Source organism: Helianthus annuus, chromosome 12 (assembly GCF_002127325.2).
Source record: "Helianthus annuus cultivar XRQ/B chromosome 12, HanXRQr2.0-SUNRISE, whole genome shotgun sequence".
NCBI classification, from domain to species: domain Eukaryota; kingdom Viridiplantae; phylum Streptophyta; class Magnoliopsida; order Asterales; family Asteraceae; genus Helianthus; species Helianthus annuus.
Window position 1 is genome coordinate 104,525,015 of NC_035444.2, and position 16,107 is coordinate 104,541,121.

At 38.4% G+C, this 16,107-nt stretch overlaps 1 protein-coding gene across 1 annotated transcript; it reads right to left on the reverse strand.

Annotated features, from left to right (window-relative positions):
- Nucleotides 1–10,296: 10,296 nt before the first annotated feature.
- LOC110917085 (3-ketoacyl-CoA synthase 11) lies at nucleotides 10,297–15,671 on the reverse strand. Its single transcript, XM_022161698.2, has 2 exons — nucleotides 14,801–15,671; nucleotides 10,297–11,209 (listed from the first exon to the last, which is right to left on the reverse strand). Exons 1-2 carry the CDS (start codon nucleotides 15,512–15,514, stop codon nucleotides 10,427–10,429), a joined length of 1,497 nt encoding a protein of 498 aa, XP_022017390.1. The 5' UTR covers nucleotides 15,515–15,671; the 3' UTR covers nucleotides 10,297–10,426.
- Nucleotides 15,672–16,107: the final 436 nt, after the last annotated feature.

Here is a 16,107-nt window from a genome sequence, read left to right on the forward strand (position 1 = left end):
GAGCCAACTTTACCGCCAAGAAGGTGTTGGATTCCGGGTTTTATTGGCCGACTATATTTCGGGATGCGCAGAGTTGGGTTAGAGCTTGCGATGCTTGCCAGAGGGCGACAAATATATCGGCACGTGATGAAATGCCTCAGAACTGGATTCAGGTTTGTGAAGTCTTTGATATCTGGGGGATATACTTCATGGGACCATTTCCCCCCTCACGAGGTAATAAGTACATCCTGGTCACAGTTGACTATGTATCGAAGTGGGCGGAGGCACAGGCCTTACCCACCAATAATGCCAGGGTGGTCGTGAGATTTTTGAAAAGCTTATTTGCCCGGTTTGGCGCCGAAAGCGCTTATCAGTGACAGAGGGACGCATTTTTGCAATACTCAGCTCGAGAGAGCTTTGTCCCGTTACGGTGTGCATCACCGTCTATCCACGCCCTATCATCCACAGACAAGCGGGCAGGTGGAAGTCACGAACCGGGGGCTGAAAAGAATCCTTGAGCGGTCAGTTTGTGCAAACCGCAAGGATTGGTCGGATAAGCTTGAAGAAGTGTTGTGGGCTTTCCGTACGGCTTACAAGACGCCTATTGGGACTACTCCCTTTAGGCTTATGTATGGAAAGGCATGCCTTTTACCAGTTGAATTGGAGCATAAAGCGATGTGGGCTCTAAAAACCGCAAATCTGGACCTAAAAGCCGGAGGTGAAGCCCGGTTTCTCCAGATTCATGAATTGGAAGAGTTGCGACAACGCGCTTATGAAAGCTCCGTGTTGTACAAAGGGCGCACAAAGAGATTGCACGATAAATGCTTGAAGGACCACAAAGAATTCCAAGCGGGCGATCTTGTTCTTCTTTACAACTCGCGGTTGCGCTTATTTCCCGGAAAGCTTCATTCACGTTGGACAGGCCCATACACGGTTAAAGAGGTATTTCCGTATGGGACTGTTGCAATAGAGAACGCGGACGGCGTTATTTTCAAAGTAAATGGGCATCGCTTGAAGTTATACGTTGCCAGGCCGACAGAGTCGGTGGTGGAGGTCATTGAGCTCCAAACCCCGTACACATCATAAGTGTAGGGAGGAGAGAGTCTACGCTGCTGACTCGCGGATCAAAAATGCAGCAAGAGCGTATTTTGCGCTTTAGGGGTAGTATCGTCTTTTTAGGAACTTTCTAGTTTTAGCTTGGAGTCTTGCTATCAACTCGTCGACAAAAATTTAGCATGAGTCTACGCTACTGACTCGCCGACAAAAATGTAGCAGGAGCGTCTTTGGCGCTATAAGGGTAAAATTGTCCGCTTTTATGTTTTTGTAGTTTTAGCGTAATTTAGGGTAGTTAGGTAGTTTCCGTTAGTTGGTTTTAGTTTCGTACGTGCCGAGCGAAGGTTCTATGTTGCAATATTGTTAAAACAGTTGGCGTGTTGAAAAAATGGCGAAAATCGGCCAAAACAGTTGCTGAAAATGGCTTCTGCGGAAAAATTCTGATCTGCAGCTGTTGCACGGTCGTTCCTCGGGTCGCACGACCGTGCGTTTCCGAGGGCCGGCACGGTGGATCGCACCCTCGGTGCATCTCTGAGAACAGTTGAATGGGCATGAGCGATGTCGGTGACACACGACCGTGCCAAAGGTCGAACGACCGTGCGTCAGGCTGAGGGCAGTTTTGTCATTTGGTACTATAAATACCCTCATCTGCAGCCCCATTCACAATTCGCGAAACCCTAGTCGCACCAGGCCGTTCCAGACCGTTTTTACTTCAAATCGCACGGTTCTTCGCACGATTTCACACCCTACTTCGCACGGTACGTTCCTAGTTATAGATTATCTGTTTATTTGCTTTCTAGGTTAGATTTCCTCCGATTCTTCAAGGAATTTTTAGGGTTCTCTTCATAAACAAATCGAAACCCTAACCCTTGTTTGAATCCTGCATATCGTGAACATCCGATGCATTTTCTGACCCTAGTTTGTGTAAAAACTTGATGATTTGTGAAAAAATCGGGCTACTCAGAGCCTGGGTCAGAATCTGCAGATAACGCAGTCGCACGGTCGTTCCTTATGTGGAACGGTCGTGCCTCGCCGTTGATTCACGATGATTGTTTGTTGGTCGGTGTTGCACGGTGGTGCCGTTGGTTGCATGGCCGTGCAATTTCGACAGAGTTGGGCAGGTGGTACTTCTCATCGGCGACGCACGACCGTGCGTCTCGTCGCACGACCGTGCCATATGCCCAGATCAGAATTCACAGCTTCTTCATAATTGGCTGCTCGGCTGTTTTTGATTCAAATTTTTCCTGTTTCCATCTCTCTAATGTTATTTCTCATACAGATGGACCATCGTTTCCTTCAATTCGACCCCAACAATGAGCGAGAGGCTTTGTGCATCCCGAAACGAGACGCATTATGGGCACGGCGGGGGCAGTTCGGAGTCCCCCGATGGTTGGATTGGGAAGTGATGCAGGAACTCAATCAGTATGACAGACTAGACGACATGATGAGTCGCCCGCTTGCAAATCTGGTCGGTTGCAACCGACCCGTTTACCTGGAGCTGACCATAGAGTTCTTCGCATCTTATGCCTATGAAAAGCCGATTGCTCATCGAAAACCCAAATTCCGCCACAAGGAGCGGGTAGCTTTCAGGTTATGTGGTCGATGGCATATGTGGTCGGTTGGTCGTTTGGGTAGAAGGCTCGGGATTTATACTAGGGAAGACATGGATGATCCCGATGTCTTCATAGATCAGTTCGCCTTCCCTTCTGATGCAGCACGGGATGCATTATGGGCTGCAAATGCCGTTGGGGACCCCTACAACCCGAGGATGTCGAAGGCCTCGCGACTCAGAGACCCTTTGGTGCGAGTGATGCACCATGTATTTAGCCATACGATATGCGGTCGCATGGACAGTCTTGGTAACTGTCCAACACCAGATTTGATCTTTCTATATGCGTTGGTGGAGAAAGCACCTATCAACCTAGCCGCACGAATGGCTGAATACTTCGTCAAGTGCTCGGGGCTGACTCCGAGCAGTCAGATACATGGCGGTTAGTATGTGACCGAAATAGCGAACAACGAACGCTATATGACTGAGGAGGTGCTTCAGGGTCTCACTCTGATAACCGAGGGGGTTCATGTCGACATTAGGTCACTAAAGGCCATGGGGGTGATTGTAGAGCTAGATAGGGGGGATAGGTTGAGGGGGCTCAACAACGAGGTCTGGGACCCGTTACCCCCACTTCCAGCAGACGAAGAGGATGTAGAAATGGAAGAGCAGCACGCAGTTCAGCAGCACGGACCGCACACACCACCACACCAGCCACAGACACCACCACATGAGCCGCAGCACCATGATTACCACCAGCATCAGGATTGGCCAGAGTTTTACCAGCAGTTCCAGCAGATGCGTGTTACGCAGGAGCAGCATGGGACTTATATCGACCAGATTAGGACTAGCCAGGACCAGATCCGGGCTAGTCAGGATCAGCTCAGGGCCACTCAGGATCAGCTTAGGCATAGCCAGGAGAGTTTATATCAGGGGGTGAGTGCCGGTTTTTTATACTTGTTTGGGGAGATGCATCATGCATATCCCGACTACTTTCAGCACCCTCCACAGTTCCCACCGTGGAACCCCCCTGGTTATGGCGATGCGGGTCTGTCCTTTACTAGAGACGATGATGGTGATGACGCTTAGGAGCGGTGGAGTGATAGTTGGTGGTTGTTTTTAGTATTTCAGTACTTTGTTTTGGGTGTTTATTTTTTACTGTTATTTCAAACACTCCGGTTATGTATGCTTTATTTTTCAGACTCTTTACTTTAGTTTTTATGTTATATCTTTGTTGGGATTGCTAGTATTTATATTTATGTATATTATGGTTGATTTGTGATTTTTCTGTTTCTGTTCTATTTTGGTGCACATGTGACATAATTGCAGGTTTTGGGCTATTGGATTTTGGACCGGAGCACGTGACAGATACAGCTTCGGAAGTCTCGTTGCATCAACATCATCTTGAGGGGAGTATTGTTATCCTTTTCTCTATATTTCGGGTCTCGCATTGGGGACAATGCGAAGTTCAAGTGTGGGGAGGGGGTTAACTTTGATAACTTTTTAAATTTGTTTGTCCTCATTTAAAAAAAATCAGAAAATCAGAAAAATCATTCAAAAATACCTGTATTTTGTATATATTTTAGTAAATAAACCGGATGGTTGTGTTTTAGAAAGCTTCGGACTTGATAAAAAGTCGGCAAGCAAAATATTTTTGAAAAAGGAAACCGGAAAGCGTGACAAACAAAGATAGACTTACATGATAGTTTTCACACTTTTACCCATTCCATCCGTTACGTGAGCATATTTGAGCCTATTGTTATATATTTGTTCATTTCGGATATAGGAGTGAGTCGGATGTTATGTGTAATTTAGAACTTGTCACTAGTATGCTTGTTAAGACCATGAACTTGTGGATTTGTGTAAAAGTGATACAGGCACCTAGATTACCCCTTTGTTGTAAACCTTGTTCTTTGTGTTGTGCTCCCCGTTCACCTTATATTACCCTTTAGGATTAACCATGTCGAGCCTTCCCGTTTACCTTTGTTTACCCACATTATCGTCCACTTAGCCAAATTTAGCCTTTGTATGTTTTAAACCTTTTTAGTGTTGAAACTCGGACAAAATAATCGTTTAACTAGCGTTTGTTTCAGGTTATTGTATAATTTGTTGATAAAAAAAATAAATAAATAAACAGAAAATAAAACACCCTAAAATAGGGTGAAGTTGATAAAAATCGAGCAATTTTGAATGCTTAAATGTTAAAATTTCGTTGATAAGCTCGATTGCGCAATAGTCGCCTTTTTAAGGCATTTGTATGTATAGTTGTATATTTTGTTGCTAGTTAAACGCTACTACCGAGTTTTAACCATTTTCGCCACTTTATATGTCCACTTCCATACCCTTCGCCCAAGCCTAACGTTACAACCCGTAAAGAACTCTTGATTTACACTTGTTTGCATGTTAGTTGGTGGAGACGAGATCTTATGACAAGCTTAGGATATTGCATATTTCATTGACGAGGCATTGAGTGTTTGCACATACACATTTTATGTTTGTTTCATAATAAAACCGAGTGTGTGTGAACATTGTGAGTCGTGTGAAGATTAACATGTTGAGTCAATTAAATGTGAAGTTACGGCTTTTTGGTTGTCGCTTTATAATTGCATATGCTTGTTGGGTTTGAGTCTTTTGATGTTGTCTTTCGACAAACCGGCTAACCGTTTATAGTAGTTTTCAATAAAATAGTGTGTAAATTATCGTTCTTGTTTGTTTCTGTCTTTTATTGCTTTTTAGTTCAGCTTGCTTGAGATAAGCAAGGTTCAAGTGTGGGGAGATTTGATATTCGCTAATTTACACATATTTTAGTCCCCCGTTTTACCCCTATTTTATGCGTTTTCGGCCGTAAAACCGTCATTCGGATACTTAATTATCTACACTTTTGTTTACAGGCCTAAAACAGCATACCAGACAAGATAATAGCAAAAACGAGGACTTTCTGGACAAAACGACGAAGCTGCGAACCTTCTGTTAGAAAAACTGACTTGGGCGTGTGGAACGGTCGTGCCACCTGATGCACGACCGTGCATCTCCGATGAATCATGAAAGGCCCGGCAGTGAACGAGGGTTCAACTCCGCGTGCAGCACATTGAAGGCCAACCCGGGAATGCACGGTCGTTCCAGATCTTGCACCCCGTGCAGATCCGACGATCCAGCCAACCTCGGAAATGAACGACCGTGCCATATGAAAAACGGTCGTGCGATATCGAATCTGGTCAATGATCTGGTGACGTCATTGAAGTATGGTGGACCATACCAATAATTGCTTAAAGTGCACGGTCGTGCGATCCGTGCACGACCGTGCGACATCGAAAAAACATAAAAACAGAACAGAACCATTCTGTTCGTAACTCTGGAATTTTGGAGAGCTTTGCAGGCGATTTTGAGGCTCCAAAGGCTTCTGCAGTCACCCGGATTCAAGCCACATTGCCCGGTTTAGCTCGTTTACTATCCGGATTCTCATTCTTATGCTTGTTTATGGTTTGGTTTCACAAATCTTTCCATAATTTTGTTATGTTTCAAGCATTTAGACTGATTATTATATATTAATGTAAGCCTTTGGGCAAAAACGCAACAATCCCTTGCTTGATTATAACCATTAGTATGTTAATCTTTGTTTGTAATGACATTTGGAAATATTTTCTATGATTATCTTTGATGATTAGTTTGCAACTTTGTTATTGATATTGATTTCTTGATTATAAGTAATTGTGTTGGATGATTGGTGCTTGGTTAGTTAAGATAGTTGAAAAATGAAGCTTAATTAATCATGTATTAGTAAACTTTTAATTTGGTTAACTAGTTTAACTTGGTTAAAATGTGGGCACCATGATACTAGAAATGGTTAGTGGTTTAATAAAATGTAATTATTGTTAATCAAGAAAGCTTGCCCTCATGGAAGGACTCTAACGGGTTAGATGGTGTTGTTATGAATTCTTGCCATGATTTGGTAGCTTAGTTAGTAGTTTCGGCCAAAATTACTATCTTGGTGAATTTATGAGCAAGATTTGTAAAATGAACTTGGTTGTGATTTAATCTAGTTTATGCTTGTCTCGGTGGTTGCATTGTGTTTATCGGTGTTGCTTTCCTTGATTAAGTGAGGTTAGAAAACTCCTAACGGATGACTAACTTATTTTTAGGAGATTTTCATAGACATTTATCAATTGCACGTTAAAGAACAATTTTAGGTGGTTAAAGCGTGTTTATCGTTTTAACTTTCCGAATGATTGTCATGTTAGGATTCCCGAAAGGGATACTAATTGTCTCAAAATGGAAAATTGACTGAATGCTTCTAGTGCCAAAACCGACTTAGTTGACATGCTTTGGTTGTGTATTAAGCAAGGCTATTTATATGTAATTTACTATGTTTTATAAGTATTTATTTATGCTTACTTTAGTATAGTTAAAACCAAAACAACTTATGTTTTTACCGGTAATTTAGTGACAAAGGTCTAGTATTATTTCTCCGCCCATTTCCGTGGATCGATACTTGGTTCTTACCGATACTTTACTACATATATGACGGGGTACACTTGCCTCTTTCGTGTGTGTTTTGATGTAAAAGTAATAATCACTTTTATAAATTTAAAACCAAATCGTGTGTAATTTCATTGTAAAAATATGTGTAGTCACGCACACGTCACATGCTGATAAGTGTGTTCTTATTGGTTATTCTAATGTAAAAAAGGGTTACAAATTACTAAGTTTGGACAATAGAAAAGTGTTTTTTTCTAGAGATGTGAATTTTATGAAAATGTGTACCCTTTTAAGTCTAATTTGATTAATAATCAAGAAGTTTTTAATAAAACTGATTTGAATCATATAAACTTTTTTGATTTTACTGAAACAATTTTGTCTGAAGTTCCTACAGTTCCCAATGATGAAGAGGGTACAACTGGTGCTCAAGATCACTACAGTGATGATCAGCAACCAGTGTCACCCTCTACATCTGCCACTGCCCAAAATGTTGAGAATGATCAACCTGAAAGTGGGCAGTTAGGTAGTAGTAATTCGGGTATCAATGGCGGGGCAGAGGACACTGTAGTATCACATGATGAAACCAACCTATCTGAGGGACAATCTGTTAGGAAATCTTCTAGAAAAGTGTCTTTTCCAAAAAAATTTGGTGATTTTGTTGTGGAAGGAAGAGTTAAGTATGGGATTGAAAAAGTTGTTAATTATGCCACCCTATCTGTTGATAATCTGTGTTTAGTTACTTCATTAAATAAATCTGTTGAACCTTATTCATACAATGAGGCTGTTAAAGACACTAGGTGGATAGAAGCCATGAATAATGAAATGGAGGCACTTCATAGGAATAAAACCTGGGAAATTGTAGATTTGCCAAAAGGTAGGAAACCCATAGGTTGTAAATGGGTGTATAAAATAAAGTATAAGGCAAATGATGAGATTGAAAGATATAAAGCTAGGTTAGTAGCTAAAGGCTTTAACCAAAGAGAAGGTGTTGACTTTGGTGAAACCTTCTCACCTGTAGTTAAGATGGTAACTGTGAGAATAGTGTTAAAACTTGTTGTGAATAGTTGTTGGCCATTATATCAACTTGATATAAACAATGCCTTTCTGTATGGTTCATTGTCTGAAGAAGTCTATATGTCTTTACCACAAGGGTATTATAATAATGATAAGAATAAGGTATGTAAGCTTGTTAAGTCCCTTTATGGACTTAAACAAGCTCCCAGAAAGTGGAATGAAAAGTTAACCTCTGTGATAATCAATATGAGATTTGTTCAAAGTTTGTGTGATCATTCTTTGTTTATTTTGAATAAAAATGATGTGTTGATAGTTTTGTTGGTTTATGTTGATGACATAGTAATTACAGGAAATAGTCCTTCCGAAATTACAAATGTTAAAAAGTGTTTAAGTGATAATTTTCAAATAAAAGATTTGGGTTTGCTTAAATATTTTCTTGGTATTGAAGTTCTATATTCTGACGGGTCTATTTGTTTGTCCCAAAGAAAGTATTGTCTTGAGCTTCTAAATGAGTTTGGATATTTGGGTTGTAAGCCTGTTGGAACACCCATTGAACAGTCACATATTGTTACTAGTAAAACTGATAAAGATAAATTTTTTTTGGAAAATGTGACTGGGTTTCAAAAGTTAATTGGCAAGTTAATATACTTGTCTTTAACACGAACATATATAAGTTATGCAGCTCAATATTTGAGCCAATACATGCATAAACCATGTCAATCGCACTTAGATATTGCTTTAAGGTTATTAAGATACTTAAAGCAACGTCCGGGTAAAGATGTTATGTTTAGGACAACAGGTAGTTTTGAACTTTCAGGATATGTTGATTCAGATTGGGCAAAGTGTACCAAGACTAGAAAGTCTGTTACAGGATTTGGAGTGTTTCTTGGAGATACTCTTATATCTTGGAAAAGCAAGAAACAAGGAGTTATTTCTAGATCCACTGCTGAGGCTGAGTACAGGGCAATTTGCTCAGCCACATGTGAGGTAATGTGGATTAAGAATGTTTTGCAAGAGTTGAAAGTGAGTTGTACTTTGCCTATAAAAATGTTTTGTGAAAGTAAATCTGCTATATCCATTTCTTTAAATCTTGTTTTCCATGAAAGGACAAAACACTTTGAATTAGACTTGCATTTTTTAAGAGAAAAAAATTGCAAGTGGCATTATTGAACCACAAAAAATTGCTACTGATGAACAGTTAGCAGACATTTTTACAAAAGGGTTAAGTCTTGCTCAACACAATGTGTTATGTGAAAGGTTAGGGTTGCATGATATGTTTGCAGTTTGAATTATGGGGGCATGTTGAAATATAGTAATTCATTATGCAAACATATTGGTTATTGGGTCAACTTCATTGGGTCAACCTTACTTATTATGTTATATTGTTATTGGGCTGGTTTGTTAAAAGTCTGTTAAGTTGTTACAGGCTGTTACTAAGTTGTTATGGGCCCAGGGTCTAAAGTGTAACATTCAGGAGCTAAAGTGTATAGTTCATGAAGGTCAAGGGGTCCATTTGAAGTTGAGTTGATTCCAGCAATATATTGGATGAGAGAGAAAGAAGATCTCAGTTGTTCGAGATATTTCTTAGGGTTTCACTTTCATTCTCTCTGTATTTCGTTTTGTACTTGTTCATCTGGTGTTGAAGATCATCATCCAGTGTTGTAGATCTCAGTGTTGAGATCATTGTTACCTTCTTCGTCTGTATCCTTTGTATTTTTTGGTTGTATCTTGGTTTCAATATGTTGAACTTGTACTTTGTATTGTTTAAGATCTCATAATCTTGAGATCTAGGGTTTGGTAGGGTTTTTTTTGGGTTGGATAAGTAATAAAGTTTTTGTCGCCTGTTTTGTCATTATTTCTGGTGTATTTTGTATTGTTCTTGTTAGATCTATACCATTTTACACGCTCCGCACACCGAGTAGCCTAAAAGTAACGGTTAGAAAGAGTACAACTTTGCCTAATGTGAAGTTATCGTTGTCCACTCGATTGTGGATGCTCTAATACATTACTAGGAGTTATCGTTCTATGACAACCCTTCATTAAACTCTCTGATGTCCGAATTTTATTTTTTTTTTGAAAAAAAAAAGTTATGGATCTCATATAATTTAATGAGTTAATAAATAATTAAGATGTTTTAGAAAAAATGCAAATAAGTAAATTATGTAATTAATTTATCATAATTATAAAATAAGTAATCTACACTAAAAAAAGTAAAAGAGTAAAAGTATAAAAAAATAAAGAAAATATCTTATTGGTTAAAATCTAGTTTTAAAATTCAATATCCCCATACATTACAAGAAAGAAAGTAACATACATGCCACTCACTGATTTAAGCAAACATCAAAAGACCACATCTTACAAGTCGATTTGGGCGATCTTCGGAACATGTACCGGGAACTCATGGATCTCACTTGTCCATGGGTTTTTCTCTTTTGTCGGGTCGATAGTCCGTAGAGCTCTCCAAACCGCACTGTTACACTTGAAACCTGACCCGAAAGCAATTTGCCACGATCGGTCTCCCTTCTTTATTCTACCTTTAGCTTCACAGTATGCTAGTTCATACCACAAAGAGCTACTTGAAGTGTTACCAAATCTATAGAGCGTCATTCGGGATGGTTCCATGTGCCACTCCGATAACTCGAGATTCTTTTCTAACTCGTCTAGGACCGCCCTTCCTCCCGCGTGAATGCAAAAATGCTCAAATGCAAGCTTGAAATCCGGGATATACGGTTTAATTTTCATTTTGAATACTTTCCTCGCGACTAGTGTCACGAAAAACAAGAGCTGTTCAGACATGGGTAACACTAACGGGCCAAGAGTCGTGATGTTGGTTTTCAAGGCCTCACCCGCAACAGCCATAAGATCTTTAGAAAGAGCGACTCCAATCTTTTTCTCGTTGTCCTCTTCTTGGAATACACAACTGTAGCATTTGTCGTCCGCACCCTTATGGGTGCGAACGGTATGCACTAGTTGATACTTTGAGCGTCGACGGTCACTCGACCTGTTAGACAAGAGAATCGCAGCACCGCCCATACGGAAAAGACAGTTTGACAAGAGCATAGATCGATTGTTCCCAAAGTACCAGTTCAATGTTATGTTTTCCATGCTAACCACCAAAGCATATGAATTTGGGTTCACCTGTTGTTCCCCACAAACATTCTCCAGTTAACTTTTATTTAAAACAGAAATACCATACCACCATATATAATTCAGATTAAAGTTTTAATGCATCCTAACATAATTTTCTGAATTAAGAAACTTGTATATATGTTACGGTGAACGGAGTGGGGGCCGTAAACCCACTCGGTACCGACCCCCATCCACTGCCAACCATTTTATTACCGAATTGGGGGTGTTTTCGGTGAAGGTTCACCGATTCGGTGAAGGGAGGGAAAGGGGGGAGAGAGAGGGTGTGTGGTGGGGTTCATTTCTTCTCAACAAATCACACATTTTTCTTTTTTTTTTTAAATACCCAAACCCTATTAGGTAAATCACCGCCAACATTTTTGAGTATTAGCTAAACAATTGAGATGGCGCTATGTGATTGGGTGAATTGGGAGTTTACCTATTCCATTAGGTAACCACTCCCTTCACCCTTAGACCACCCGTAGTGGTTGCCCAAAGGGGCGTTTTTTGTCCAAGATCATGCCCAATATAGCCCCTTTGCCACTACGCATGGACGTAATTGGCTTTTTTTTTGGTTTGGGCGTTTTATAAATCACGCCGGATGGGGGAAATCTTGTCCAATCACATTTTAGCTTCCATTATTTGGCCATGAGATTTTTTAAATGTTTTTTTTATTTTATTTTATTACAAACATAATGTCCCATAATCCCCACATCCCCACTACACCCATTTTAGAAAACGTCCCATAATGCCCCATTACTGACTGGGCTGTCAGATGACGCAAAACGTTCAAAAATGAATATCGACCACTACGCATGGTCTTAGTACGCCAGTTGTACGCCAGTTGTCCAAGATCTAGATTTGTACGTTTCAAAATGTGAAGTCCCATTCTGACCACTTTTCACATGTCTCTCCCTAGTGGACCCATACACAAAATGACATCTCCGGATCCAACTAAATTAATTGAATTTTCAGAAAATAATTGTAGTTTTTGTATGTTTTAATTGAAATAACCATTTAATAATAATCTTAAATCTTTCTAGGAAAATTATTTATAGTAGGTATAACATTCTTGGGAGCCGCTAGAATGAGAACCACCTCGAGTTGTAAGAACCGCGAGAACTACATCCCACGGAGCGTCGTTCGCTATGATTTTTTTTTTACAAGTAGATGTGTATATTATAAACACAGCCGTAAAAAATCATGGCGAACGGCGCTCCGTGGGGTGTAGTTTTTTACACCACAAGTTTGGTGAAAAAAAAAAGAAAAAAGAAAAAAAATTAAAAAACACCAAACTTGTGGTGTAAAAAACTACACCCCACGGAGCGCCGTTCGCCATGATTTTTTACGACTGTGTTTATAATACACACATCAACTTGTAAAAAAAAATCATGGCGAACGGCGCTCCGTGAGGTGTAGTTCTCGCGGTTCTTACAACTCGGGGTGGTTCTCATTCTAGCAGCCCCCTAACATTCTTAATAAACAAAACAATCTAAGTTTTAAATTATATAAGTTTTAGAAATTTATTCATCAAGTTTAAATGAGTGATCTTGAATCAAGGATAAAGGTGAGATCCTTTAAAACCACACATGGGTGTCACCTTTTTAATTTTTGTTGGTTTGTTCTTTTACAAGGAAACGACAAATTAAGAAAAAACAAATAATAAAATTATTTATTTCAAAGTGTGATCCAAATAAAAATATGAAATTAGTTATAAGAAAAATCATAGTAAAGGTTTGTAGTAATATTTAAAAACTGACATCCCGAGACATCTAAATCATGTGAACAATTATATAGAGTGAAAAGATTATTTTCATTTTTTGGCTGTGTCCAAAAAAATTTCACCATTGTCATTTTAGTCCAACGAGTTAACTTTATCTATTTTTTTGTCAACGTAAAAGGCAATTTGGTTATTTTATATGTAATTTTGTTAACTAGAAGGGTAATTCGGCCATATAAAATGACCGAATAGACCTTCTCGTTAACAGAAAAAATGGATGAAATTAACTAGTGAACAAAAATGGCAATAGTGAAACTTTTTGGACCTACAGACGAAAAATGAAACCTTTAAACTAAATTAGCTAAATGAGCCAGAACACATGAACTAAAATGGGATTTAACTCAATTATAAAAATGCATTGTACTGAACTGATGATAAAACTATCGTAGGCAACCCTAACCACAATCGATTTTACTGAAAAAATAAAGTGTTATATATCCCTTCTCGTAAAACAATAATCACATTATTTTATTTATTGTTAAGTAAACTGTCAAAATGGTCCGTGAGATTTAGTCATTTTTGTCACTTTAATCCAAAATTCAAACCTTTTGAATCTGGCTCCCTGTGTTTTCAATTTTGTTACCATTTTCATCCAAAAGCAATTTCTGGTCAAAATTTTCAGTTAACATTTAGTTTTTTTTTTTATCTTTTTCTTCCGTTTAATAAAAGGCAAAATGGTCATATTTTTTTAATTTGTTATAATAAAACATTAAAATATCATTTCACCCTTCATTAAAAGAGAGAAAAAAGAACAAAAAGCTGGATATTAACTGAAAAATATGACCAGATTTTAATTTTAGATGAAAATAATAACAAAATTAAAATCACAGAGACCCGGATTGAAAAATATGAGTTTTGAACTAAAATACCAAAATTGACTAAAACAGTTTACTCTTTATTGTTTTCCTCACGGCTACATAAAAACTCACCTTCCCCACGTGGTCAGATAGTTATTAAATGCTTTTTTTCTATTTTGTTTTATTATGTTTTTTTATAGAAGTACATCTATATATCAAATTAAGTTTTTTTTTATATATATATATATCATCACATATCTCCTACATCATTAAATCAGTTTATTTTTTATCTATTATATTTTCATATATATATATATATATATATATTGTTTTTATTTACATTTAGGAAAGAAGTTAGATTTGTTTATGTCTAAACCAACAAACAAAAAATCGATATTTAGCTTTGTTGTTTTATGACAAAAGAATATGCCAATTACTTTGTAAATTGTGTTATTCAAAACAAACAATTTTACAAGTGTGTATGGTCAGATCTTGCAAAATGGCCACCTCAGAATCACGAGTGCCAGACTATTAGCAGTTGTCAATCTCTAAAGTGATTCAATAATAATCATCATGTTTTGACAAATTAAATTATTGTCTATATTCTCCATTTAGCATAATCTACTTTTCATAATATCGCCGGCCATTAAAACTTCAAATCTTTTATTTAATAATCACAAACCTGTTTTCAATACAATTTAATTGGCGAAATCCATTAAAAACAATTAATTTCTAAGGTATGCACGAAGAGTAATTATCCATTAATAAGAAAGAAATGTTAATCATTTACTTCACATCAATAATAAGAAAAATGAACACTAAAAATAAGAAGAATGGTACTGATATCGGAAAAATCGGTGGTTTATCGATCAAATATCGGACAATATTGATGATATTATCGGTACCGATATTCTAACGAATATTTTGTAGCGCTATCTCGGCAGAGGACCGATAACCGATATATCGGTTGATATATCGGAAAATTAACTACATAGCTGTTGAATGTTATTTAGTTATAAAAGATACCTGTAAAAGTTGTTTGGCAAGATCAATAGAGATCAATCCAGCACTGCAACCCATCCCTCCAAGATTATAGCTCAAAATGTTACCTCTAAGCTTGTAATGATTCACAACCATAGAACTCAAAGAAGGTGTAGGGCAAAACAAGCTACAATTCACGATCAAAACACCGATATCCTTGGCCTTCACTCCGGTTTTCCTCAACAAGTCATCAATCGCACCGAACATCACCATCTCCGCCTCCTTCCGAGCCTCGGCCATACACGGATTCGGTGGAACCTGCAACACCGCATCAGGAAAATACGTCTTCTGACCTAATCCAGATCGTTCCAGAATCTTCTTCTGAAACGCCAAATTCTCGTCGTTAAACGTACCTGCCAGACCCGAATGCTGCATGAATGTTTCGCGACTGACGGTGTTGGAATCGTTCGGTTTGTAACAGGCGAAATCGACCAAATAAACCTTGTTTGGGCGGCTCATGAAGTAGAGTGTGGCGAGAAACACGATGAGCGTTGAGCATATGATGACGGTGAGTAAATTGAAGCGGAGGTGGTGCCATAGGTTGATGAGATCTTGTGATGTGAGGGTTGAGAGATGAACGGAGACGACTGCGAGGAGTGGGATTAAGAGGAGGTACATGAAATGTGAGATCAGGTAATGGTAACCTAATTTCACGTATTTCAGTTTCACTGATAACAGGAAGTTTGGGAGATCCGCCATTGTTAATGTTCGAACTCAAATCGGTTGGTTGATGTGTGTGTGTGTGTTTGGGTGTGTGAGAGAGAGAAGGAATTAAAAAAAAAAAAGTGGTTATTTAAAGGAAGCAACTAACGACTTTCAAGTTGTTATGGTTACCTCCGCCCAATCATTTAATATGCCAGCGATTAACATACATACAACAAGCCACGTGAGATACTTGGAGTTTTTGGTAGAGTTGTTCATGCGGTGAGTTGGGTTTAAGATGGATTTAGGTAATTTCAACGTTATTGTATGTTTATCGGGTAATTATTCATTGGGTGTCAGGTATACACATGGGTTTTGAGTAAATCTGTTAATTTAAAAAAAAAAAATACTCGTTGGGTGTAACACCCTATCTCGTTTTAACCGAAAAGATGCAGCGGAAATACATACCATAAAATTTCTTTCTTAAAATGTTTCCTTTATACTTGACAATCATTTAAAACCAATTTCCTTAAAAGAATTACATTGTTTATCTTTCATTAATGTATCGATTATAACATACTAATACAGATTACATGACCACCTATTCCGTACAATCCATGTCTCTCTAACTCGATTCTCAGTCACTTGCC